The sequence below is a fragment of the Piliocolobus tephrosceles genome, chromosome 14 (genome assembly GCF_002776525.5).
Source record: "Piliocolobus tephrosceles isolate RC106 chromosome 14, ASM277652v3, whole genome shotgun sequence".
Lineage (NCBI taxonomy): Eukaryota > Metazoa > Chordata > Mammalia > Primates > Cercopithecidae > Piliocolobus > Piliocolobus tephrosceles.
This window is the reverse complement of record NC_045447.1, coordinates 58,572,472-58,599,977: the sequence shown is the minus strand read 5'-3', so window position 1 is coordinate 58,599,977 and position 27,506 is coordinate 58,572,472. Positions and strand designations below refer to the sequence as shown.

The 27,506-nt window shown below is 36.2% G+C and overlaps 1 protein-coding gene and 1 long non-coding RNA gene across 2 annotated transcripts; both read right to left on the bottom strand.

Annotated features, from left to right (window-relative positions):
- On the bottom strand, positions 1-27,429 carry LOC113224754. Its single transcript, XR_003309355.1, has 5 exons — positions 27,419-27,429; positions 25,374-25,377; positions 21,960-21,964; positions 15,630-15,755; positions 1-1,237 (listed from the first exon to the last, which is right to left on the bottom strand). It is a non-coding gene; the product is annotated as an uncharacterized LOC113224754 (long non-coding RNA).
- IFNE (interferon epsilon) lies at positions 19,247-20,731 on the bottom strand. Its single transcript, XM_023203866.2, has one exon. It carries the CDS (start codon positions 20,110-20,112, stop codon positions 19,531-19,533), a length of 582 nt encoding a protein of 193 aa, XP_023059634.1. The 5' UTR covers positions 20,113-20,731; the 3' UTR covers positions 19,247-19,530.
- Positions 27,430-27,506: the final 77 nt, after the last annotated feature.

Sequence of the window (27,506 nt, the reverse complement as noted above, 5' to 3'; positions counted from 1 at the left end):
TAGTCCTAAAGTGTTTAATATCCGGAGATAGGTAATTCCCTAACTGAATACAGAAACCCATAGGGCCCAGGGATCCTGATTTCCTATGCAAAATGGAGGGTAGAATTGGAGGCTAGGATCGGGGCTAAAAGTATATACTTCTAACATTAACACAAAGATGTTTCTCATCTGATCGATCAATATCCATTTGGATTGAAAATATCTTAAGTTTACTGGGAATATTGAACATCTGTTGCAAAAATCAAGAGTGTAGAGTGAATGACCTCCTTTTAGGTCATATAGAACAAGGTTTTCAACCCCCATCCGTGGACTAGGGTACTGGTCCTGGCCTGGTAGGAACAGTGCTGCACAGCAGGAGGCAAGCAGGCCAACCAACAAGCATTAACACCTGAGCTCCACCTCCTGTAAGATCAGCAGTGGCATTAGATTCTCAAAAGAGTGGGAACCCTATTGTGAAGTGCAGATGCGAGGGATCTAGGTTGTGGTCTCCTAATGAGAATCTAATGCCTCTAAAAATGTGCTCTCCCCAACCCCGTTTTTCGTGGAAAAATTGTCTTCCACCAAACTGGTGGCCAAAAGGTTGTGGATGCTGATATAGAAGACATGTAAATGAAAACAATAAGCGGAATTAAAAAATCAGAGAAATGATCAGAAAAATGAAAACCATTTGTGCTCCATTAAAGCCATGCATAGATAGAATGTCTTCATGGAATCGAGGATCCAAGGTTCATCCAGATCTCAGTTCAGCCAGGCCAAAAGCATCCTGATTTCCCAATGGCCCTCCTCTTCCCTCTACTGGTGGCCCTAGAGGTGTGCGGCTATGGCTCTTTTGGATCTCTAGGATGTAATCTGCCTCAGAACCGTGGTCTGCTAGGCAGAAACACCTTGGTGCTTCTGGACTGAATGAGGAGAATTTTTCCTTTCTTGTGTCTGAAGGACAGAAGTGACTTCAGATTCCCCCAGGAGATGGTGGAAGTCAGCCAGTTGCAGAAGGCCTAGGCTATGTCTTTCCTCTATGATGTGCTGCAGCAGGTCTTCAACTTCTTACACGGAGCACTCCTCTGCTGCATGGAACATGACCTTCCTGGACCAACTCCACACTGTACTTCATCAGCAGCTGGAACACCTGGAGACCTGCTGCTTGGTGCAGGAGATGGAAGAGGGAGAAGCTGGGGGTGGGAGTGATTGAGGGCTCTACACTGGCCTTGAGAAGGTATTTCTGGGAATCCATTTCTACCTGAAAGAGAATAAATAAAGATTGTGCCCAGGAAGTTGCCAGAGTGGAAATCATGAGATCCTTTTCATCCACAAGTTTGCAAAAAAGACTGAGAAGTAAGGATGAAGAACTGGGCTCATCCTGAAATGATTCTCATTGACTAATCTGCCATATCACACTTGTACATGTGACTTTGGATATTCAAAAAGCTCCTTTCTGTTTTATCAGAAATTGTTGAATTAGTTTTAGCAAATACTTCATTAATAGCATAAAGCAAGTGTATGTCAAAAACGTTCAGTTCCTGGGGCATCCGTAACTCAGAGATAACTGCCCTGATGCTATTTATTTATCTTCCTTCTTTCTTTGCATGCCTTGTATTTATGATATTTATATATTTTATATGTTCATCTTCACATTGTATTAAAATTTATAAAACATTCACTTTTTCATATTATTAAGTTTGCATTTTGTTTTATTAAATTCATATCAAAGAAAACTCTGTCAATGTTTCTATTCTAAAAACAATGTCTACTTTCTCTTTTTGTAAACCAAATTGAAAATATGGTAAAATGTATTAAGTCATTCATTTCATTCCTATTATATGTATAAATTAAGTAAATGGCAAACTGTGGGATTTTCTTAAAGAAATACAGGTGAATAAGTCAAACACAGTTTCTTTCAGTCTAAGAGGGAAGGAGACATAAAAACAGGACAAATATTTATATTATTTCCATTATGTTAAATGCTACAAAGAGAAGTAAAGAAAAGTGATGTTTTCACATCAGAAACGTTAGGTATAAATGGTGCTGGGAAGAGAAAAATATTAGATATCCTTCCTAAGGTGCGGGGGAGATATGCAAGTACAAGTCTTATTGGCAGGTGGGAATTATGTGTCTAGAATGCCATGGGGGAAGGTGTTAATTTGGGATTCTTTATTTTATGTCTGATTATCAGGGCACGGGAATGGATGCAGTCACATAAACAGAAGGGACAATGTGATGAGGACATAAACTTTATCCTGCAGACCCTCAGCAGTTAAAGGAAGGGCTGATGAGTAGAGTCTGCAAAAGGCCCTGAGGCCAATAGCCAGTACAGTTAGAAGTAGAAGGTGAAATAGGGAAGAATCAGGGAAAGACTAATAAGGAAAGGACGGTGGTACTTTCAGGGAAGGAGGACCAAACTATCCTAGTGAATCTGAAAACAGAAGGCACTGGTGACCTTGGCCGATGATGGAATATATGGTTTAGTAGAATTAATGGAACAGAAATGAGAGATGAGAGTAGGTTGGAGAAAAAACACAAGAAGGGGAATTAGGTATACTGTGCATAAAAAGTCACCATGGAAAGGCTAGTCAGGGAGTGGAGTTGGGAAATAAGGTGGTATCTGAAAGAAAATATTGTTTACACACCCATGTATATTTATTTCATGTGTTTTGAAAGCATTTTCCAAGAATAGATCAATTGAAACAAACCTTTTGACATTTTCTATTGAGGTATGATTTACAGATTTAAAAATTTCTATTATTTAAATTATACAACATGGTGTTTTGGTGTAAGTATACCTTGTGTAATGATTCCCACAATCAAGTCAATGAAAACACTCATCACCTAATATATTCACCATGTTGTGTGTGTGTGATGAGGACAATTAAGACCTACTACCTCAGCAAATTTCAAATATATGCTATTATTAATTATATTTACCATACTGTACTCAAAATTTTTAACATTAGATTTATAAAAGCTATTACTTATTTAAATATTTGATTTAAAATTTTTCTTATTTGAAAACAGTAATTTATTAAAATTATAACATTATTGTAATTAATATTATTTTGTAGTAAATTTCAATAGTAACATATTTACTTGCTAATTTCAGTTCTTTTTTCAATTGTTTCATTTCGTTTTATCCGTTAACTTCATTTACTACAGTTTCTATGTTAGCCAATTTCTTTCTCTTTTTTATTGTTTTGTTTTGAGACAGGGTCTTGTGTCTGTTGCCCAGGCTGGAGTGCAGTGGTGTGATCTCAGCTCACTGCTACCTCCTCATTCTGGGCTCACGTGATTCTTGTGCCTCAGCCTCCCAAGTAGCTAGGATACAGGAGTGTGCTACCACACCCAGCCAATTATTTTATTTTATTTTTGTAGAGACAGGGTTTCGCCATATTGGCCAAGCTGGTCTGGAACTCCTGGCCAAAAGTGATCCATCCACCTTGGCCTCCCAAAGTGCTGAGATTACAAGAATGAGCCACGTGCTCAGCCAATTATTTTGTACTTTTTAATCATTGACATTTTAAATAAACTATAGCTAATTAGCTAATTCTTTATGGACGGTTGATTTATTTTGTTTTTAAGTGACAATAGTTATACATATTTATGGGGCACACTGTGATGTTTTGGTACATGTATACATCAGATAATGTCAAATCAGAGTAATTAGCATATTGATCACCTCAAATATTTATCAATACTTTGTGGTAAGAACATTCAAAATCCTGTCTTCTAGCTATTTTAAAATATAAATTAATATTGCATCTTACTATGCAATAGAACACCAGAATTTATTCCTCCTGTCTCACCGTCATTTTGCACCCATTGAACAGCTCGCTCACTCTCTCTCTCTGTCTCTCTCTCCCCTACACTCCCCTGCCTCTGGTACTCACTATTCCACTCTCGACTTCTATGAGATCAGCTTTTTTAGATTCTACATAAGAGTGAGATCATGTGGAATTTGTCTGTGCTTGGCTTATATCACATAACATAATGTCCTCCTAGTTCATCCATGTTGCCACAAATCACAAGATTTTATGGCTTAGTGGTATTTAATTGTGTCTATATACCACATTGTAAAATCCGTTCATCTGTTGTTGGACTCTTAGGTTGATTCTATATCTTGGCTATTGTGAATAGTGCTGCAATAAACATGAAAGTGTAGATATTTCTGTGACATACTGAATTCATTTCCTATAGATACATACTATGGGCATTTTTTAAAACTTCATTCTGTGTACAAGACCTGGACAGTTCCTTGTATATTTCTGCAAGCATTATCTAGGATATAGAACTACACTTCTCCCTAGTCACATTTCTCTTTTGATTTGATACTCCCTCACTTCCTTTTCTTGCAAATCTGATTTTACCTTTAATTTCTATATTGCATCAGGAATATTCCATCAGGATTTACTTATTCTATGATATGAACATCTAAATAGATTTTTGTTAGAATGCCAGACAATTTTCTTAGAACATTTTATTGAAATTTTATTTCCTTCCTTATTAACAACACGTATGTCTTTACCATATATCTAAATAATTTTGATACTACAGCCATTTTTGATATTATGTGGTTTATTAATGTAATTACTACACTTTACTCATTGTTACTTTACTTCAGATACTGTAAAACTCATTTAATTCTTCTGGTTGATGTAGCTATGGTCAATAATTCCTTTCTATATTTAATGTCATTGCTTGCATTATTTCACAATTATCTTTAGAATTGTTCTAAAGTAGAGAGCATCGACTTTACAAAATCGTAAACATTTGTGGATCCCCAAATGGCAGATTATACTGCATAACAAAGAATGAAAGATAAGATCAACATGAATTTTCTAGATGAAAGACTTGAGTGAAGGCTGTTATTAGTGACATTCTTCTAACATGCAGGATATAGAAAGGGAAAAATCATAATTTTATACTGGAAAAACCTGGCAGTCATCCTCATAACAAAGTAATTTAAGTTAACATCAGAAGTAATAGGACATATTGATATCATGTACCCTGGATATTGTGCAATTTAGTGAGCATATAAGTTCTGTAATTTTCATTCCTTAAATCCATAACCTCATTGTAATCATGAGAAAACACCAGACAAATCCAAATTGATGAACATTCTACAAAATAGCTGACCAGTATTCTTCAAAACTTTTGATGTCATGAAAGACAAGGAAAGACTGAACATGTGTTACAGTTTGGAGGAGACTAAAGAGATAAGACAACTGGATACAATATGGGATCCTGGATTGAATCTTGAAACAGATTATTCAAAGAATATCAGATAAAAAAAAAAATGAAGAAATCTGAGTAAAGTCTGAAGGTTAGCAGTATTATACCAATGCTAATTTCTTAGTTTTAATAGTTGCACATGGTTATGTAAGTTGTTAACATTAGAAGAAACTAGGTTAAGGGCATAGGGGAACTCTCTGTCCTGTCTTTACAAAAGTTAAAAATAAAAAGGCTGCCAGGATTATCTATCTTACTGGTTAATTTTTTAAATGTATTTAATTGATTAATCATTCATGAGATTCTTGATTCTTTCCCAGAAGACAGAAAATTCTATCTCCAGTGTAACTGTTAAAAAGATAGTTCTCCTGTTCTTTAGCCCTTAAGGTTCCTCAAGTCAGAATGTACGATCAACCCAGCAGCTAACTCAGCCAGCCTGCATCACAAAAGACACCAGCCAACCGCCAAGTCAGGTGACTCAGAGTCTTTGGTTAACTCAGTCCTCCTCCAGTAATGCACTGGGCTCTCCTCATTTCTCCGGAAGTGTTTCCATTTCCACATCTTCAGTCCCTTTTAGTGAGCCCTTCCAGATGTAGTCTCCCTGGGCTCTGACTCTTGGTGCATTGATTTAGTTTGAATCTAGCTCATGTCCCTAGTGTGATCATGATTCAGTCTTTCTTAGGCTTGTGCCAAATAGGTAGAAATCTAAAGCCTATGAATGTTTGAATAAATTGGTAGAAATACGTAGGGTTTCAGAGAGTTGTTTATGAATATATTACTGGGGCGAATGAAGGGTTGTACTAATTGATTCAAGCTTACAAAGATACATTCTTAAGATTACAAAAGTGGAACATAACATGTAAATAAAATGGAGCCAATTTAATTGCAACATGGCATGTCTGACATGAGTAAATGGGGCTTTCCTGTGAAGGAAGGGAATGGGAGTGAAGAGAAAGACCGTGTTGTTATTTGGACAGGACTCTGCTGGGAAAATGTTGATCAGTCTAGAATTTAAGTTCTTATGGCCAGAAATGTTCCCAGGAAGCATGTAAAATCTCTGGACTCAGAGTCAGATTTTCTTGGTTCCAACAGTGGCTCCACAATTCAATAGCTTTCTGTGTTTCCATTATTTTTCATTTGTAAATGGGGATAGTAATAGAACTTCTCACTATCTGCTTAAGTTACATATTTCCAGTGACATAATGAAGGTAGGCACATGGTAGGTGTTCAATAAATATGAAAAATGAGCATATTCCTCACTGGGTAAAGTGAGAATTGACATGTAACTGCTAAGAACAATGACTGATTGACAATAAACACTGTCTCCAATTTAGCTACTTCATTCTTCTTATTTACATTATCCTAATTATCTAACTCTATAAAGTGAGGAGAAATATTCTTTGAAGTTATCAATTCCCTTGCTTCTTACTACAGACATGATGACAGAATTATTAATCTCTTGAGTTTATTTATTTAGTAGGGGAGAACCTTGTGCAAGCAACATGTCCATTACCAGAAAAAAGCTATTGTACACTCCCAAATTTGCCATTCTAGTGTATAAACTCTTGTGAGTGGTTCGAATGTCTCCGTCCAGTCTCCCTGAAATCTGGATTCTGTAAAGCTGAAAATGCCCCAAGCCAAGAATGATTACCTTCGGTCTATATCCCTTCTACCATTTTGCATCTGCTTTTCTTCATCCCTTAATCTCCATCTTGGCTGGGCTGAATGCAGCTAAGTTACATCTTGTCATTCTTTTTCTAGTGGGATATTTTCCTTCTTACATATTTTTTCAATTATGGTAAAATATACTTAATATAAAATTCAGTGTTTTAACTGTTTCTAAGTTCAGAAGTAAGCATATTCACCTTGTTGTACAACCAACTACCAGAACTTTTATCTCATGCAAAACTGAAACTACCCATTAAACAACAACTCCTCATTTCTTCTCCCATCTGCCAGCCCCTGTCAACCACCATCCTACTTTCTGCTAATATGAATTTGTCTGCTCTAGATACCTTTTTATGTGGAATCATACAGTACAGTAGGCCTTCTGTATCCATGGGTCTACTTCCACAGATTCAACCAACCTCAAGTCAAAAATATTTTTTAAAAATAAAAATAACAATACAACAATAAAAACAATACAAACAAAAATGCTGTATAACAACTATTTACATACCATTTATGTTGTATTAGGTATTATTAATAATCCAGAGATGATTTAAAGAATACAGGACAATGTGTACAGGTCATTTGCAAACACTTTGCCAATTTATATAGTGAATTCATAGCACCCATGGATTTTGGTATCTGAAGGAGGTCTTGCAACCAATCTCCCTGCAGATACTGAGGGAAGACTGTATAATACCTTCTCATATTCTCACGTGGTGGAAGGGAAGCTAGCTCTCCAGGTTTTCATTTATAACAGCCCAATACCTTTTACGAAGGCTCCCCTGTTGTGAGTGAATCACATCCCCAAAGTCCCCACCTCTTAATAACATCACCTTGGGGATTAAGATTCTAACATATGAATTTTGGAGGAACACAAACAGATAATAGCAATGTGCATGTTGGCTATTTGTATATCTTCTTTGGATAAACACCTATTTAATTCCTTTGGCTATACTTTGAATTGAACTATTTTTTTATTGTTGAGTTATAGACATTACTTCTATGTTCTGAATATTAATCACTTATCAGATTTACTATTTGTAAACATTTTCTTGCATTCCATAGGTTGCCTTTTACGTCTGTTAATTGTGTTCTTTGATGCACGGAAATTTTAAATTTTTACATAGTCCAATTTACCTATTTTTACTTTAACTGCTGGTGATTTTGGTGTCATATCCAAGAATTCATTGCCAAATCCATTGTCATACTCTTGTCCTATAGGTTTCTTCTAGTAATTTTATTGTTTCATATATTTAGATTGTTATCCATTTTGAGTTAATTTTTGCATGTGGTGTAAAGTCGGGGGTCCAACTTTATTCTTTTGCCTGTGGATATCCAGTTTTCCCAGCATCATTTGTTAAAGGGACTATTTTTTTTTCCATTATGTAGTCTTGGTACACTTGTCAAAGATCACTTGACCATACAGGTGAGGGCTTATTTCTGGGCTCTCTATTCAATTCCATTAGCCTATATGTTTGTCTTTTTTCCAAGTATCATACTCTTTTGATTATCATAGCTTAGTAAAATGTTTTGAAATCAGGAAATATGAGGCCTCTAGCTTTGTTTTTCTTTCTCGAGCTTCTTTTGTCACTCCAGAGTCATTCGAGACTCCTTAACTTTTAGGGTAGATTTTTCTACGTCTGTTAAAAATGTCACTGCGATTTTGATAGGGATTGCATTAAATCTGTAGATCACTTTGGAGAACATGAAGATCTTAACAATGTTAAGTCTTCCAGACCATGATGGATATAAATACATGTCTTTCCATTTATTTTTGTCGTATTTAATTTTTTCAGCAGTATTTGATAGTTTCCAGTGTACAAGTCTTTCACTGGGTTATGTTTATTCCTGAATATTTTATACCTTTTGATGCTATTGTAAAGAGTATTTTCTTAATTTTGCTTTCCTTGCAGTTGGCCAAGAGCATATGACTAAGTTTTTACCAATACAATATGGACAGATGTCATGGCCCTTTTTGGCTTGGCTCATGTAAATTTCCCATGGATGATTCTCTTTTCTCACTTTCCATTCTATGGCAACCTTGGACACCACATATTGAAGAAAATGGAAAGGGCCTAGTATTTGAATTTACTTGATAGCGCTCTTTCATCTCACCATTGGCCCACATAAATCTGACATAGGAATTACATTTGGAAACTGATATAACGTACTTTTTCTGCTAGAGACACCGCAGTCAATACCCTGAAAATCCAGGAACAATATCTCACCCTTGAATTAATCTGGATATCCATTGGCCCTGCCAGGCTGTCACCAGGGGAAGAGGTTATTGAGGACACTGCTATTCCATACTATTCTGTATCTTCCCTCCTCTCTTTCTCTGCTAATGAATGCTACCCAGCACCAGAATGGCCTTTATCTCACATTCCTATATGATGGGAATTGTGGCTAGTCCTCTTCTTCCCCTTTCCTATGTACATTTAACTTCTCCTTCCCTAGGGAGAGGAGGGAGAGTGGGTTGGGAAAGGGAGTGAAGAGCTACCAGGGAAAACTCAGATTTCAAAGAATAGAAAATATATCAAGATATATTTCAAATATATTATTTCCAGTTAAAGCATACATATATTGGTAAAATTTATGCCTTAAAGCCAAAACTATGGGTTTTTTTTCAGATCGTAAGTGAAATAAAATGACTTTACCAAATGCTAATAAATTGCATCTACTCTTAAAAATGACACGAAATAAGCAAATACTTCAAGTAACATGCAAATAAGCTACAGATGTAAATAAGTTCCTTACCTTTTGAGTTTCCTGACATTGTTAGTCTAAGAACATCACAATGGGCTTTGAGATTATTGCCATGGGACCATTCTTATTCATCCAAAATGCCCCTTCTTAGAGGTCTGTTTTGGGTTCATAATCCCTACAAGTAGGAGATCTTTTCTGAGTCTGTACCAAAGGACCTTTTCTGAATGTCTTTCTTCTGTAAGGTACATTCAAGCAGTGTTTTCCTTCATTTTAATTTAATCCAAGAGTGTGACTTTCTACTGAATAGAGATTCGTGGAGAGCTTGCTGTTGTAACTTATTCAGCAATTGCTGGATCAGCTAAAGATAAGTTTAGAGCAAGATGTTGGGTTAGAGGAGACTTTCTTAGTGCAAACTTTTGCTTTAAAGAGAAAATAAGTCAATTATCACGAGGTGCAAAAACATAGCTCCAAGATCCAGAATGGTGCTAGAGAAAAAAAAAAGAATGTGCTTTACTCATCCATAAACGACTATGAAAAACCATATAGTAAAGAGCATATCAATTTCCAGAAGTTGGAATTTTAATTATTTATAAAGCTCTATCACTGTGTTTATTCATTAAATGAGAAACATATTAAAATTCTCATATTTACTTATTAGAAAATATGATTTTTACCTAATATTCTATCTGTTTCACCTCCACTTTTTAATAGTGGCCAGTGAAGTGGTCCCTCCACATTGTCCCCTGGTGATACCAAACGCAGATGTTGTCTTCCCGTACCAACCACAGTAGAAACTAAGCTATGATAAATCTCATTTGCTTCATGAAAATAGAAATGCTGGATACCATCTGAGTCAACTTAAATGGATAGTTAAGAATTTAAAAAAGAGAAAACGAGATATTTATGTTCCACAAATTAAAAGAGAATTTTAAAATCTCATTTCTACCCTCTATTTCCTCATCAACGTAATCATTCTTTTTTTTTTTTTTTTTGAGACGGAGTCTCGCTCTGTCACCCAGGCTAGAGTGCAGTGGTGCGATCTCAGCTCACTGCAACCTTCCCTCCTGGGTTCACACCATTCTCCTGCCTCAACCTCCTGAGTAGCTGGGACTATAGGTGCCCGCCACCACACCCGGCTAATTTTTTTTGTTGTTGTATTTTTAGTAGAGGCAGGGTTTCACCGTGTTAGCCAGGATGGTCTCATACCCTGACCTCGTGATCCACCCACCTCAGCCTCCCAAAGTGCTGGGATTACAGGCGTGGGCCATGCACCCGGCCAATGTAATCATTCTTATTCCTTTGCTTGCATTTTCACTCAACACCATTCAACATATTATGAACAAGTTTGGATGTAAATGAATATTCTTTACCTAATTAGATTGAATGTGCAGTATTCTGTAATACAAAGGGAGCACTGTTAACCAATCCTCTATAATAGCATATTAATTTCACTACAATTGCCTTTTGTATAAATAATGCTTCAATAAATAAATTTGTATATATGTTTGAGCTGGCACATGGATAGAGTAGTTTTGTAACATAAATACCTAGGGTTGCATTTTCTGGGTCTGGTGGTTTAATAATTTTGGTAGATTTCACCAAATTAACTGTAAGTGTTTTTAAATTTTATACTTCTACTGTATCTACTCTTATCCCAACCATCACCAAGTAATCTTTTTGTTGTTCATCAGATCTTTCATTTATTTGAAAAGAGAGGCATATTATTTGGCATATTATCCACTCATAGCTATTTATGCTCCTCGTAAACTGCCTCTATATTTCTTACTCATATCTCTATCAGGTTCTTAAAATATTTGAACTTTTTATTTAAAATATTAATACTCATATTTTAAAATATGGGTATTTTTTTCCCATGTGATTTGAATTGTCTTTATGGCCCTTTGCTGGACAGAATTTTTTCCATTTAATGTGTTAAAATGTATTTCTTTTTTCCATTGTGGCCTTGGTTTTCATATTACTCAGAAAGAGCTTTCCTGTCTGAAGGTTTAAAGATGTTTTATATACACATATTTCTGGTATTTAATAGGTTTGCATTTGTTTCCTACATTTTGATATACTAGGTATAATGTTTTCTATTTATTGAGCATGCCAGGCATTGTTCTGAAGTGTTTATAATTCAATTCATCCTCGTAACCATCCAATGATTTGGGCTATTTTTATTATACTCAATAGCTGAATGACCAGAGGCAAAGAGAAGCAGAATAACATGCTCACTTCTCAGGAGGCAGGCTTCTTTTTGTTTCCTGTCTCTAATTTCTCTAGGTGTCCATCTGCTGGGGATACCCAGTAAGAAATTTCTCCATCCAGGTTTCATCTCAACTAGCATGAGATCTCTGTGTCACAAAAGGCTTGAATATCTGCTGGTGGTATTCGCAGGGGACACAGTGGCATGATCTTTTGTCAGCAGGGAGCTATCTTCCATCAGCCCCTAAGGAAATGTGGATTCTTTCCTGTCTCCTAGTCATGAAAGAGGCAAGATTCTCATACAGACACTTGAAGATCTCATTCTTGTCCAGATTGTAACCCTGAGCCCAGTCAAGGGAGCAAGTGGAACTGGAGCAAACTTAATACTCCAGTGGGGGAATATCTATTTCTTCAAAAACATGATTTTATTGGATATAGTTTTCACAGCTCATTGGCTGTATATCCAGGATCTGATGACATCATATGAATTGTCTAGACATATTCATAAAATGTATTATATTTTACATGTTTTCCCATGTACTGAACGTCCTCAGCTTAAGCCTAAACTGTGCTGCCCTTGGACTCAGACGTGTCTGGACTTGTGTCATGGTCGTAGAGTGGGTTTGCTGTTTATCCTAAAAAGGAACCCATTCTAAGGAAAAAAAGAGTTATATCCACACCTGGTCCAGTCACAATAACTCTGCTTAGCACAATAACTCTGCTTTGTCAACTTTGACAAAGCCATGGGTGTAACATTAAGGCTACCCCTTGGCTCAACCTTCATAGCTATTTACCTGAGTGTTGTGCACGAGAAGGTCATTTAGTGTTTTTTATTCCTTTTGATTTTTAATATCAGGCATTATTAGCAGGAGAAGACAGTACATGGCAATCTAAAAGAGATGATTTAGGGGAAAAAATCTTTTATCTCAAACTTTGCACTCTACCTTGTGTGTGTGTGTGTATGTGTGTTCAACGTCACATGTTTCTGTTTTGTTTTTTTTAGCCACCTTCTCCCACCCTCCCCAACATACATGCCCTGAAACCCTAAGTCCTATGGTTCCCACTACCTGGTAACCCACCTTCCCTCCCTCCACACCATACCATATATGCTTTTTGTTTGGTTTCATTTTCTTTTGTTTTGTTTTGTTTATGTTCAACCCCTCAGACAGTCCCAAGTGCTCCTAGGAAACTTTGTGTTGGAAATTACAGCATGAACCTACTAGTGAAGTCTCTAAAATCCTTTCTCAATGGGACCCCTAATCTTGTATCCTCAATTACAATTCCCACAGGTGCTGCAATGTAAATGCTGAAATGTACGGAATCCTCTCTTTGCCTCTCTAATTTGAGTGCACAATAAGAACCCACTTAGCCAGAGGCATTTCAGAGACATTTTTATTATTTTAGTTATTTCTGCTCCTGATCTCTATCCCATCCACGGAGTGTATTATCTTTCTTTTCCCCCTCTACTAGGCACAAATGGGTCCTTCAAAGTATTTCTCCTCTAATCCCACCATTGAGTCTGGAAATATGTTTATTTCTTTCCAATTTCATCTAGCCTCTTTTTCTGGTACTCATTCCTCCATCTAAAGTAAGAGTGGATTAGGAACTATTACTTTTTAAAAAAGATCTGTTATACTGAATAATACACCAGCTAAGAATTCAATTCTCAGTGCTTTCCAAATAAATTCACTTTGATCCCAAATGTTTTCATACAGATTGGTAACTGCATTGTTCATCTGACACGAACTGACATCAATTTCTATTACTTAGAGTAATTAAATTTTCTCCAAGGATCTACATTTTATTTGCTGTAAGGCTTATGTTGAAACTTAACTTGGAATAAATTTCACTAAAACAATGTATGCTTACCTTTCTTATGTAGACTAAAGTTACATGATTTATTAGTCAACGGAATCCTGTCATTTGTTCTATTTAAATCTCACTTCATCCTTTCCAAGAGATAAACATCTCTACCTAAATTGACCGAACAGGTTTTCACACCTTTAGGAAACTGGATTCTTTTTGCATTGAAGGCAAAATTCATAGGATTGTTACTGTATTATGGTCCCTTCCTGCATACTTACTACATAACCCGAGCTACTTACCTCTAAACACTTACATGCTGGCTATCTTCTGCCTACTCATAATGCTTTATGTATAAAATCCAAAGAAATGAAGAAAATTGTCACCAAATCTTTATTAATAGCTAGTGGCCACCTATTTTGGACAACAAATGAGTGAGTGGCCTTTTGACTAGAACAATGGGAAGAGTGTTATATCTTATAAAATTGTAAAATTGAGCCATTTATACCATGGGCATATATTGTTTTAATATTTTCATAATATTAAGTTTCTTAAATAAGCTGAGCAAAAAACAGATCCTTTTAGAACTGCTCCAGATGGTGCTAATGGTGCTCAAGATGGTGCTAAGAGTGGGGTCGCCCCGGCATGGTGGCTCACACCTGTAATCCCAGCACTTTGGGAGGCTGAGGTGGGTGGATCACCTGAGGTCAGGAGTTCACGACCATCCTGGCCAACATGGTAAAACCCTGTCTCTACTAAAAATACAAAAATTAGCTGGTGACAGGCACCTGTAATCCCAGCTACACGGGAGGCTGAGGCAGCAGACTCGCTTGAACCCAGGAGGCAGAGGTTACAGTGAGCCATGATCATGCCATTGCACTTCATCCTGGGCAACAAGAGTGAAACTCCATCTCAAAAAAAAAAAAAAAAATTAGTTCAGGAAAGCATTGTTTAAGATGATCAGAACAACTAGTTAGAAGAGAGGCTCCCATCTGGACTTCTGCCCTACATATTATGTTCTTATTTTATTGTGCCTTTGCTATATAAGTGTAAAACCCACCATTTCATCAGAGAAAGATAAATACTTCATTTTCACTCTAAGAAGTAGCATATCAGGTCCATCTAGGAATAATGGAGAGTCTCAAAAACAAACATAAGAACTTAACCTCTTAGCATACCACATAAACAAGAAAGACTTCCTCATTTCTAGACAGTCTCCTCATATGTCTAATTGGCATTGACAATATGGTACTGGTATCTCCCTTCTTTCCTTTAATGCTACATTTTAAAAAGTCTGCATTCATTCAATATTTAGAGTCTCTCTGTTAAATGTTGAATAATGTGCTAAAGAGTTAAGAAGCCATGTCCTTACTATAAAGTAGGTAAGAGTCTAGTTGGAAGAAAGAGAAGTAATCCATTACAGTACAATGAGGTGGGTGACATGGTAAGAATTGTGCTGTGGGCAAGGAGCAAATAGGTTCCGACAAATCAGACTATAAAGGCTTTCCATGAAGGGAAAAATTTTAAGTGAATCATGAATAACAGGAATGCTATTAACACATATAAGGGAAAGAATGCGTAGCTAGCAAAAGAAACAACTTATGAGCTTAGGTTTTCTGTGGCCCTAAATTGAAGGTCAGACAACAAATTCTGAGATGATGATTCTCATGCAACGAGTTTGTTTATTGGAGAAAGCTATGGAATCAACATTTGTGAGAAGAAAAGGCAGGACGGTTAGGCAAAGGGGAAAGCTAAGCTCCAGTGTGGTCACAAAATGGCATTAGCCAATAACAGGAGGCTGGGAAATGTGGTCTGAAGCTGGGATGACTCTTCGCAGGTGGAGTAAGGGGCCTTCACATCCCCACATAGACAAGTTGTTGAATACAAGCAGACCCTAGGGAGGAGTAGAAAATTTGGGTTAAATGACTTTAGCCAAAGGCAATTCCACGAATGGCCCCCAAATCTATTTACCAAACATTTATACTTCTCTAAAGAGGAGATTACTGGATAAGTTTGCCATTTTTCACCTTGGAATGAATCCTCTGTCCTCCAGAGGTTTGATTTTGTGTCCACAACACATTCTTTGTCCAATCAGCATTGTTATGGTTGAAGTTTTGATTTCACTCAACCACATGGTATGAGGACCAGAAATCCTTACAGAAAACAAAACAAAACTTCTTTTAGTCTATTTTCCTTAAAAGGCAGTTATTGTCATGGGGTGCACCTAGGGTATGACAGTTGCTACATATAGCTTCTTTAAGAAGGAAAATGTCTGATTTGCTGCTGTGAAAAGGCAGTGATAGAAAAAAAATCTTCATCAACTAATTCCTATATAAGGTGCTCACTTTTTCCAGATGTCATAAGAAATATGAGATCAGTAGCCTTAAAAAAACTATGCCTTCATCTCTTAAAAATCTACCAAGGCCATCAAGAATGGCTTACCACGTGTAATCACAGGACCAGCAGCAACAGCATCATGTGAAAACTGTTAGAAATGTAATTACTCGGGCCACACCACAGACCTATTGAATCAGAAACAGTGGGATGGGACCACGCAATCAGGGTTTTAACAAATCCTCCAGGTGATTCTGATTCATGTTAGAGTGGGGCTTAACTTACAGCAGGTGCCCTTTACAAGAGTTCTTTTTATTTTTTAAAATAGAGATAGTATCTCACCATGTTGCTTAGGCTGGTCTCATACTCCTGGGCTCAAGCAATCAGCCTGCCTTGGCCTCCCAAGGTGCTGGGATTACAGGCGAGCCACTGTACCCAGCCTGTTCTTTTTTTAAATTTCAAAAATATAATAATTTTATTTTTTCCTGGTTCTAAAAGAAATCCTTATTCATGGGAGAAATATTTAATCCAAAAAGTGTAAGTGAAGTACTATGAACATTTTCATGCATTTCTTTTCATATACTTTTCATGAATATTTTATTTGTAGAAAATATGATGATGCTGTTATTATTTGTAACCTGCTTTTGGATTTAATGATTTGCTTAGCTCAATACATATAGATGTAACAAAAATATAACTCAGCCTGCAAGTACAAATGAACCTACCCATACTCCAAGCCTTTCCATGTGCTACTAAGCCAGGAGTCCAATCTTTTAATACATTTCTCCTTCCCAGTATTCCCAAGTTTAGAACTCTGGTTTTGGAGTTTTAGAAGGGCAGACATATTTAAAAGTAACAATTTTTTATTTTGTGCTAGGCATTGAGGTGATTATACAAACAGGATATCAACTTCATAAACCTACATGTTTGGGAAAACATTAGGATATAAAGTATTAGTTTAAACGTCTAAATATGAGTATTATTTGCTAAATGTTTCCATTTGACAGTTCCTTCATTCTGTTCTCAGTTCTTAAGAAAGCAATGTCAAGAGAAAGGGAAATATCTTTTCTTTAATTCAAGACTGCAGAAACCATTGTGAACTTGAATAAAGAAAGCTAGGAGAAAATTATTATTACTGTTATTATTATTTTGCAGTGATATCACACAATGTTATTCAGGTTTGAGTTGTCAAGAACACAGTGCAGGCTTTTGAGTCAGGCTGACTTGGGATAAGACTTTTGCTCTGGTATCTGCAAGCTCTGTGGCTTGCTACATTACTTTGAGCATTTTACTTCACCTTTACAGTCTTGTTCTCACTTTAGAAAAAATAATAATAACAGAAAGCATTTTGTGAGGTCAATTTGAAAATTGGATAATGTGTTAAATGAAGGATTTGGTTCTACAAACTTCCTGGTTTAAAGAACAACAAAAAAATTTTACAGACCATGAGAAGAAAAGTAACCTGTATTTGCAGTCCAGTGTGGAATTTCTCCTTCCTCCACTTCACTACCTTTGTGTGAACTTCAAGGTAAACAGACCAATCCTTGGCCACAATGTGAAGTCAGCAAAGACTTGCTTCTGATTGCCAGCCTCTGCTTCCTTACCCCTCTTCACTATTGCAGGTGACTGTCTCACTTTCAGGATCCTCTTCGGTTCCTAATCTTCCCTTTCAAACCAAGTCTAAAGTACCAGCCATTACTCACTTGCACTAATTAAACTGGAGTATGCTTTGTTCTTCACTGAGTTTTTACATTTACCACTGACATTTACCTCCAATTATGCAATGAACCTGACGTAGAACATGATACATGGTAGTAGAAGTAGCATCAGAGTTTTGGGCCATGGCTCTGCTGCTTACAGTGGACAAAAGTGGAATAGCCACCAAGCCTCAATGAACTTTAGTTTCTCTGCCCCCACATTGTTCCGTGGTGACTTCTGGGAGTTCCTGGCTAGAAGAGCTGGAATCCTTCCATCACTGGTGTCTCCCAGGAGCAGGAACTCTTCCCCTGGCACGGGTATGCTTCTCTCCAGCCCTTCTCCAGGCAGACATCCCAACCAGGGGCAGGCTAACTCAGTCCTGTTCCTTTTGACCTTCACCAGCCAGACTCCCTCATGCATATTTCTGATAACTGTGACTTGTTAGATACATTTTAAATTATGATCTTAATTTGTAATATTCACATGATTTAATATAAAAATTTTTAAATGAGCTGTAAAATCTCTCCCACCCTAATCTTCTTCTTCAGTCTTCCTTCTTCCCCTAAATACAGGTAATCATTGTAATTTATTTCTTGTTCTTTATTTACATACAGTAAGGACAAACATAAATTTTATTTAACATTTTCACCCCAAATGTAGTATTTTATTTACACTGCTCTGTATCTCGCCTATTTTCAACTTTTTCAAAAAGAAACATCCTCTCATTTGTTTCTCCAGCTGAATACTGTTCCTTTATATGAATATGCCTCAACTGTCTCTAATTAGGAAAATCGAGATGGTTTCTTGTCTTTTGGTATTACTAATAGTACTGCAGAGAATAATGTTGTTTGTAAGTTATATCACACGTGGGCAAGTTTTGGGTTTCTTTTTCCGGAGATAGAGTCTCGCTCTGTCGCCCAGGCTGGAGTGCAGTGGCATGATCGCAGCTCACTGTAACCTGCGCCTCCCAGGATCAAGTGATTCTCTTGCCTCAGCCTCCCAAGTACCTGGAACTATAGCTGTCCACCACCATGCCTGGCTAATTTGTGTATTTTTGGTAGAGACGGGGTTTCACCATATTGGCCAGGCTGATCTCGAACTCCTGACCTTGTGATCCACCCTCCTTGGCCTCCCAAAGTGTTGGGATTACAGGCGTGAGCCACCACACCCGGCCATAGGCAAGTATTTTTATAGGACACATTTCCAGGCCTAGAATTTATAGATGAAAGTTTACATGCATCTATAATTTTGATAGATACCACCTAATTGCCTCCATAGTGATTGTACTATAAATGGCATGCATGCTATTTAATTTGTATTTTTATTATCATGAGTGAGATTGAACCTCTTTTAATGTCGTTTTTTTTCTCTGCAAACTGTTCATGTCCTTTCACCATATTTCTATTGTGTCTCCTGTAATGTAAATATTCACTGTGTAATAATGTTTTCAAATCTTACAATGCAAATTATTCCCAGTATTTCTCATTGTCTCTAGCAATTTCTGGCAAATAAGCCAATCATCGCAATGGAGTTCTATGTTAAGGAAAGTATTTTTACATTAGTGGCATATTTCATTGTATCTACCCAGCCAGCCTGCATGAAAATACACCCATTTGAAGAATCAACCATATTAATGAATTTATTTTGACATATAAGCAATTTAAAATGGATAGAATATATAAAGCCATATTACAAAATAAAAACAATTGTGGTCAATATGCACAATCTTAAAACACAGATTAATATATATATACAAAATCAAAGCAGTGTGATTATACTATAAATTGTATTACCATTCTATGAAGAACAGAAATAATCATGTTTGGAGAAGTCCTCTAGTTCCTCCACCTACCTTGGGCTTCTACAACTCTGTAGTAAGCTCTTGCTTCATGTCGTTCAAGGGTCTGTTCCTTGTTTGCTCAGCTTTTCTGTGAGACTGAACACAAAGAAAAGACATCGGTTGATTTCTACTCGGACAATGGCCCAGGCACAGCTGCTGTAGTCCTGGTTTTCCAGGTAATCATGGATCCTTCGGAAGTACATCTTCACTTGTAATCTAAGGTTATCACTACCCAAAGTACCACTTAGCTTCTCTGCTTCCAGTCCCATGAGTGCTTCTAGGTATTCGAGCTGTTGATGAAGTTGAATGAGGAATTTCTCCATGTGATTTTCCTCCCAACCATCCAGAGAAATATTTGCCCTGAAGAGGCTGAAGATCTGCTGAAGCATCTCATGGAGAATGGCCAGAGTATGTCCTTTTTGGTACTGCTGAGGACTCAAAGACTTCTGAGGAAGCAGAAAGTTCTTCCTGTGTGGTAGACACAGGTGAATTGATGAGGTTTGCAACTTATTCAAAAGTTTTAAACTTTCTTGATTCACTCTTCTTTGCTGGAAGAGAATCAGTTTCAAATCTAGAGAGAAGACAGTGGTAGAGGCCAGCAGCACCAACACAATTTCAAAGAAGTGCTTGATAATCATGGTGAAGGTCAAATATGCTACTTATCTCAGCATATATTTAGGGAAATTCCAACTCTAGTGAATGAATGTTTGCCTTTCATGCATCTCAGATTATTTTGGAGAGTGTTCTTTTTTGTTGGTTTTGTTTTCTAATGTCATTTCTGCAAGTTTACATATTAGATTTTCAGGTTCCCTTTTCATGGTGTTCAGGGTACATTTTCTCCATTTCCCTATTGTGTTGGCTATTTTGAGGAAGTAACCAAAATAACTTATTCATTGTATGCTTTCCTCGAGGCAATTATAGACTAGTTGTCAATTAAATAGCCAATATAATCTTTTATTACTCTATTCATTATATACAAAGTTTCACTGAAAACAATGTGCTTTCTAAATATTTAGTCAAGCTTATTAAAGTTCTTTTATTGAGATTAAGTTTTTTTCAGTAATAGTCTTTCATGGAGTAAAACTTATCAAAGGCTTAGCAGTACTTATTCAGGGGCAAAACTTAAAATACCTACAAATGACTAAATTTAAAACCTCAACTGGAACTGTACATTTTCACAAATGCTTGAGCAAATTAACTTTAAAACATATATCAGCAATCTTAAATTATTTTATATCTTATCCTATCAGTTTAATATCTAAGATTCTAGCCTATAGAAGCAATGTGAAAAACATAGCAAAGAATGTTGTTATAGTATTATTGCAATGGCAGAATATTAGAAACAACCTATAGGTTCAACAACAGGCAACTGATTACATATATGTTGGTACATCCATATAATTAAATGATATGTATCCATTATAGATGATAAAATTATATGTGAAGAGAGATTGGGGGCATTTGGTTAGTGTATATTCCCTAGAACAGTGATAGCTCTGGTAAACTAATGTGAACATCTCTACATTAACAATGTTCTCTGAATTACAAATACCCAGTTCCATATTCTAAGTTCCTCTTGAATAAGCCCCCAATCTACCTTTCCAATCTTATCCCACTGTTGCACTATAGTGTGAGGGAATCTGAACTCCAGAAAAAGTGATTTAGTACTCCCTTAATACAGCTAGTGCTTGTGTGTGTGTGTGTGTGTGTGTGTGTGTGTGTTTATTGATGATGCTTTCTCCGAAACATCACCTGTTGCCTCCTTTACCTCAAGAACTTCTCTGTACAAGGACTAAAGACTGCTTGTCCTTTAAGGCCCAGATCTCCCCCAAGGAGCCATAATATTCTGGATCCCCACAACACTTTGTACCTACCTTATTTAAGACATCTTTCCTGTTCAGTCTTATATTTGACTATGAATTTACATGATTAAAAGTCTCTTCAGAGTGTGAAATAAACACTGAATAACTGATTTCTTTACTGTCTATACAACTATAGTAGTTGCTTCGTAAATATGTGTTGAATTGGAATAAATTAATATGTTCTACACAAAGTGATACAAGATGTTGAATCTCATCTTTAATCATTTTTCGGCAGGCAGCTGGGTGAATCCCTAAATGTCGAAAACAGGCACTCTGTAAACATGTATGGTCTCATTATATACCAGCTCAGCTGTATGTTTGGTCACTTACTCTAGTATTAATAAGTTGAAATAAACTGAGTCAGCATGCTCCACAGAGGGGTCTTTTCCCTCTCTATCTGAGAGAAAGGAGAGAGAGAGAGACAGACAGACAGACAGAGAGAAAAGACCTATGATAATATATAATATACAAAAGGAATAACACTTGTTTCATAACATTATGCTTAATCTATGTGGACAGTAGAATTTTGACTAGTCTCAAAAAATCTTTAAATATTTTATGCTGAGCTTCAGGAAAACAATATAAAAATAAATTAAGAATATCAGGCGTGACTGTCTAATAACAAGCTCTAATCTATAATTAAGGCTTTCTCATAATTTTCATTCAATTGACAAAAATTATCTAAATGTTGTTTAATTTACAAATGATCAGGGCTTTTCCAGATGCCTTTCTGTTACTGATTTCGTATTTGAATCATTGTGGTTAAAGAATGTAGTTTAAATTTATTGAGACTTATTTTATGGCTCAGAATATGGTTTATCTTGACGACAGTTCCTTGTGAACTTGAAATAATAATGTTCTACTTTTGTTGGCTGGACTATTTTATAAATGTCAATTAGGTTAAGCTGGTTAAAAGTGTTTGAAATTTTCTATATCCTTTCTGACAGTCTATTTGTTCTATCAACTATCAAGAGAGAATTGAAATCCCTAGTATAGTTTTAGATTTGCCAATCTCCCATTTAAGTTCTATCAGTTTTTCCCTTATTTATTTTAGAACTTTAGTATTAGGTGCATCATATTTAGGATTACTATGTCCTCTTGATGTATTGGCCCCTTTATTTTAAAATGTCCCTCTGTATCCTTTGCATTATTCCTTACTCCTAAATCAACTTTCTCTGATAACCATTTATGTTTTTTAATTAGTGTTTGCATATCTTTTTGCATCTTTTACTTTTTTAACTTATTCATGTTATATTTAAAGTGAGTTTCTTATACAGAGCATATAGTTGGACCTTGTATTTTATTCTGTCTGACAATCTTTGCTTTATTAGAGTGTTTAGGTCATGAAACTTAATGTAATTGTCAGTATGGCTCGGTTTATATCTACCACTTTATTATTTGTTTTCTAACTGCCCATATGTTCTTTTTTCACTTTTAAGCTTTTCCTTCCTTCTTCTGGATTGAATTTTTTATTGTTTTCTACTGCCCATTTTATCTCCATTATTGACTTGGTAGTAATACCACTTTGTTTTACTTTTTGTTTTCACACAAGTTGCTCTAGTATTAAAAATATACATCTTTATTTAACATATTACAGTTTACCTTCAAATAATATTACAACCCACTTAAAGTACCGTGTAGGGATATTATAACAATATACTTCTACTTCCTCTCTCTCATTCTTTACACTACTTTCATTAATATTTCTTATATCACACATCCCCTGGAAATAAACTCTCTTGGCTTTTGTCTGTCTCAAAAAGTATTGTGTCTTCTTTTTGAAATATATTTTTGCTGTGTATAGAATTCTAAGTTGATTTTTTCTTTATTGTAAACATGTTGCTCTACTCTATTCTGGCTTGCATAATTTCTGAAGAGAAAACTGTGGTCATTCTTAATTTTATTCCTGTGTGTATAATATTTCTTCTTTTTCTTTGGCAGCTTTTAAGATTTACTATCACTATTTTCTGGCAATTTGATGATAATGTGCTTTGGTGTGATTTTTTTCTTGTCTCTTTTACAAGGATTTTTTTGAGCTTTGTGAATCCATGATTTTATCATTTTCATCAAATTTGAAAAAGTTTCAGACTTTATTTCTTTTAACATTTTTCTATTTCCATTCCCTCCCTCCTAATCTCTTCCGGGACTACATCTCTAGATGTGTTTGACTGTTTAATATTATCACACAGTTCCCTGAAGCTTTACTCATTTACTTTTTAGTCTTTTCCTCTGTCTTATTTTTAATAGTTTCTGTGTCTGCCTTCAAGCTTATTGGTATTTCCTTTAGTAGCATCTTATCCACAGTTAATTCCATCCAGTATATTTATCACTTCAGATATTATACTTTCATTTGTAGAAGTCAAATTTGTTTCTTTTTCATATCTACATTTCTTTCCTCATCACATTCATCTTTTCTTCTACATTCTTGAGCATATGGGGTATATTTATAGTAGGCGTTTTATCTCCTTTTCTGATAATTCTATCATTTGTGTCATTTCTGGGTCTGCTCTTGTCAATTGTATTTCTACTCTTTATGGGTCCTATTTTCCTATGTCTTTTGCATGTTTGGTCACTTTTGAGTGGATTCTGAGCATTGTAAATTTTACTTTAATGGGAGCTGGATTTGTTAAGTCCTTTACATATAGTTGAACTTTGTTTTAGGGTATAGTTGAGTTACTTGGAATTTGATTCCTCTGATACTTTCTTTGTTAGCATGAGTGAAGCATACTTTATAATCTAGGGCAATGTCTTCGTAACCAAGAATACAGTCTTTTGAGGACTCTACTTAATGCTCTCTGAATTTGGAGATTTTTGCCCTCTGGCTGCTGGAAACATGAAATATTCCTAGCCCTGTGTTAGCACTGGGGACAGCCTTTGCTGCCTGCTCGTTTCTGGGTGTTTTTTTCCTAATCTTGGGTAACTCTTTTACATACATGCACAAACCACACATTAGCTAAAGACTCCTGAAGACATTTTTACAGATCTCTGTAGCTCTCGTTCATTCTCCCCCAATTTCCCTCTGTGCAGCAGTATCTTCTCCAATATTTTGCTGTCTCCCTGAACTCCAAACTATGATATATCAACTCAGTGAGAATAATGGTCTGTTGGAGTTTCCTCCTCTTTGTGCTGCAGCCTACCAATGTTGTACCCAGCGTTAAGCTGGAGCAATGGTAGGGTTTACTGTATTTCTTTCCTTTCTCTCAAGGATCATTATCTTACGCTACCTGTTATCCAACGTCTAAAAACTATTTTTCATATATTTTAGTCAGTATTCTAGTTGTTTAAAGTGAGATAATAAATTTAGTTGTCCCTCATCACTAGAAGTGGAGGTTCTCTCATCATAAATAATCTAAAGTGGGAGTTGGCAAACTATAGCCTATGGACCCAATCTGGCCTACCACCTGCTTTTGTAAATAAAGTTTTATTAGAACACAATGATGCTCATTTGTTAATAAAGTGTATATGGCACTTTCATGCTACAGTAGCAAGGTTGAATAGTTGTGATAGGAACCACATGGTCTATAAAACCTAAAATATTTACTATCTGGTCCTTTACAGAAAGGTTTGCTGAACCCTGATATAAAATATTAAAAACAAAATATAATTGTATTCAAAGTCTAGAAATTTTGAAAATATTTTCACAAAAATATAATCTAAAGTAAATGTTAAAAATATTACATATTTTATATTTTCAAAAAACAAAATTTTATACAATGTTATCTATCAAAATTAAAAGACAACATGTATAGTATAATTAATGAATATCAAATTTAAACTGACAGTATTTAAATAAAGCATATACTTAATCTTTTAATTAAAAACTTAATAAACATTAAAAATGTTTATAAAAGTAACATTACATGCAATTCTATCTTTCAAGGTTCACATGGATGACAATGTTAAAAAAATGAATCACACTTCCAGCATATGTCTGGACCAACATAAATTCAGATTTAAGAGTAAAATAAATTGATATTGGAAATATTTTCCCGCCTCCATGTGCAACTATTGCCAATGCCCATCATAATTTATGAGACCCTCCTGAATCACTAATTGTTACATAAAGACAAGCAGAGAATGGACACTGGGTACTATTGAGACATGGTATTTCATTTTGTAAGAATCTATTGCATTCATGCTGTCCTTGAGGAAGGGTTTACTAGGCAATTAATGTGTCTTTTCTCTTTCCTCTGTAGCTCAAATCCCCTACATTCCAAGGCAACATCTCCTTCATGGCATCAGGCACAGTCACTTTTTTGTAGGGGACTGAAAGCAAGAGATGTGGAGAAATGTTTCCCTGGGAACCAAAAGGAATTACTAATGAGTATGTATATTTAGAGTTATTGGGCCATATGTGAGCACTGAGCACCGGATCCTAAGTGATGTGGGTACTAGATGTTTTTAAAAAATGTGTGTGTCTATGCATGTGTGTGTATGTGCACTTATATGTGTGCATACATATATGTTGTATAAATTGAATCACGGCTGATATTCAGGGGTCTCAAAAGGGCAAGACCTAGAGCAGAGCACAGGTCACTCTTGTCCAAATCTAAGGATGGTATTAAGGAAATTCACTGCATGCTTACATTGCTTGTAGAAAAACAATGGAAAAGTGCCATGATGATGAAAAAAGGGCTAAATCTTAAGTATCAGTGAGTATGACGAAGCCTCTGAAATAAATTAAACAAATGACTGGTAGTTCATCTTTAGCTAGAATGGGCTTTTCAATGACTTTTAAACTTATTAAGTAAGTATTGAGTTTTATTTATTCACTTGTCTCCATAAATCATTTATCATTACTGTCAAACTAAAAAATGTAATTAAAATTATGATACCTTCTGTTTAAAATACACAAAAATAGTTCCAGTTAGTGAAGAAGGCATTTTAAATTCAACCAAAGGATGGCAGCATAATATCAATTACTTAGAACCTGGGACAAACTTCGCTGTTGATAAGATAACACAAATCAATGGTATCTAGTGGTCTAAGTAATAATGTATGTTCAGCAATACATTACTCAGACCAGGTGTATTGTTCCCATAACACGTTAGATCACTAATCTGTCTAACCCATATTAAGATACTTGCTGGTTGGTATTGTTATATTTCCCTTTTTTGCCTTGACCACGCTAATGAATGGACATTCCTTGCTTTCTGGCCTTCCACCACCTCCTCTCCCTTTCCGGGGGTGGGGGGGTGGGGGAGTCTGTAAACATATTCTGACTTCTCTGCCCACTCTGGGATCATGTGCCCTGGCCAGACTCCCCAGTGTGCCACATACAGGGTGCCACATCTAGCGAAATCCCAAGCTACTCAGTGCCTCCCTTTGCTCTGGCCTCAGTTATTATTTCAGATATAGTTTTTTTTTTCCAATGATATCAACACAGCTGTACTCCATTTTCTGAGCATAAACTTTCAAATATTTGACCATATTAATTTACCTATCATAGAATTCTGGAGCTGGAATTGATCTTAAATTGATATCTAATCTCTGCTTCCCTTTCCCTTTTTGAAAAATTTAGTCCCAAAGCCCATAGATGGGCAGAACAATGTAAGCATTTTGCTGGAAAGGGCAGGAAGCCACACTGCTGGAGCTCAGACAGGCGAAGGTGACTGTTTATGTGAAGAGAGAACCTGGCGCAGGTGTCACAGCCTAAGAGTAATTAGAAGATCTGTGGAGTGGGGCTGCTGTGGGAGTCATAACCTGAGTGGAATGAGGAGAAACATTCTATAAAACAATTGCCCTGTAATCGTTCAAGGTCATGAAAGTCAAGAAAGACCCAGCAACTGCTCCAGACTAGAAGAGACTAAAGAATATAGCAACTGAATGCATAGCATGATTCTGAATGGGATCCATTTGCTATTAAGAATATTATAGGGGCCACGCACAGTGGCTCACACCTGTAATCCCAACACTTTTGGAGGCTGAGGTGGGTGTATCATCTGAGGTCAGGAGTTTGAGACCAGTCTGGCCAACATGGTGTAACCCCATCTCTACCAAAAATACAAAAATTAGCCAGGCATGTGGTGGGTGCCTGTAATCCCAGCTACTTGGGAGGCTGAAGCAGGAGAATTGCTTGAACCTGGGAGGCGGAGAGTACCCATAAACTGAGATTACGCCACTGCACTCCAGCCTGGGTGACAGAACAAGACTCCATCTCAAAAAAAAAA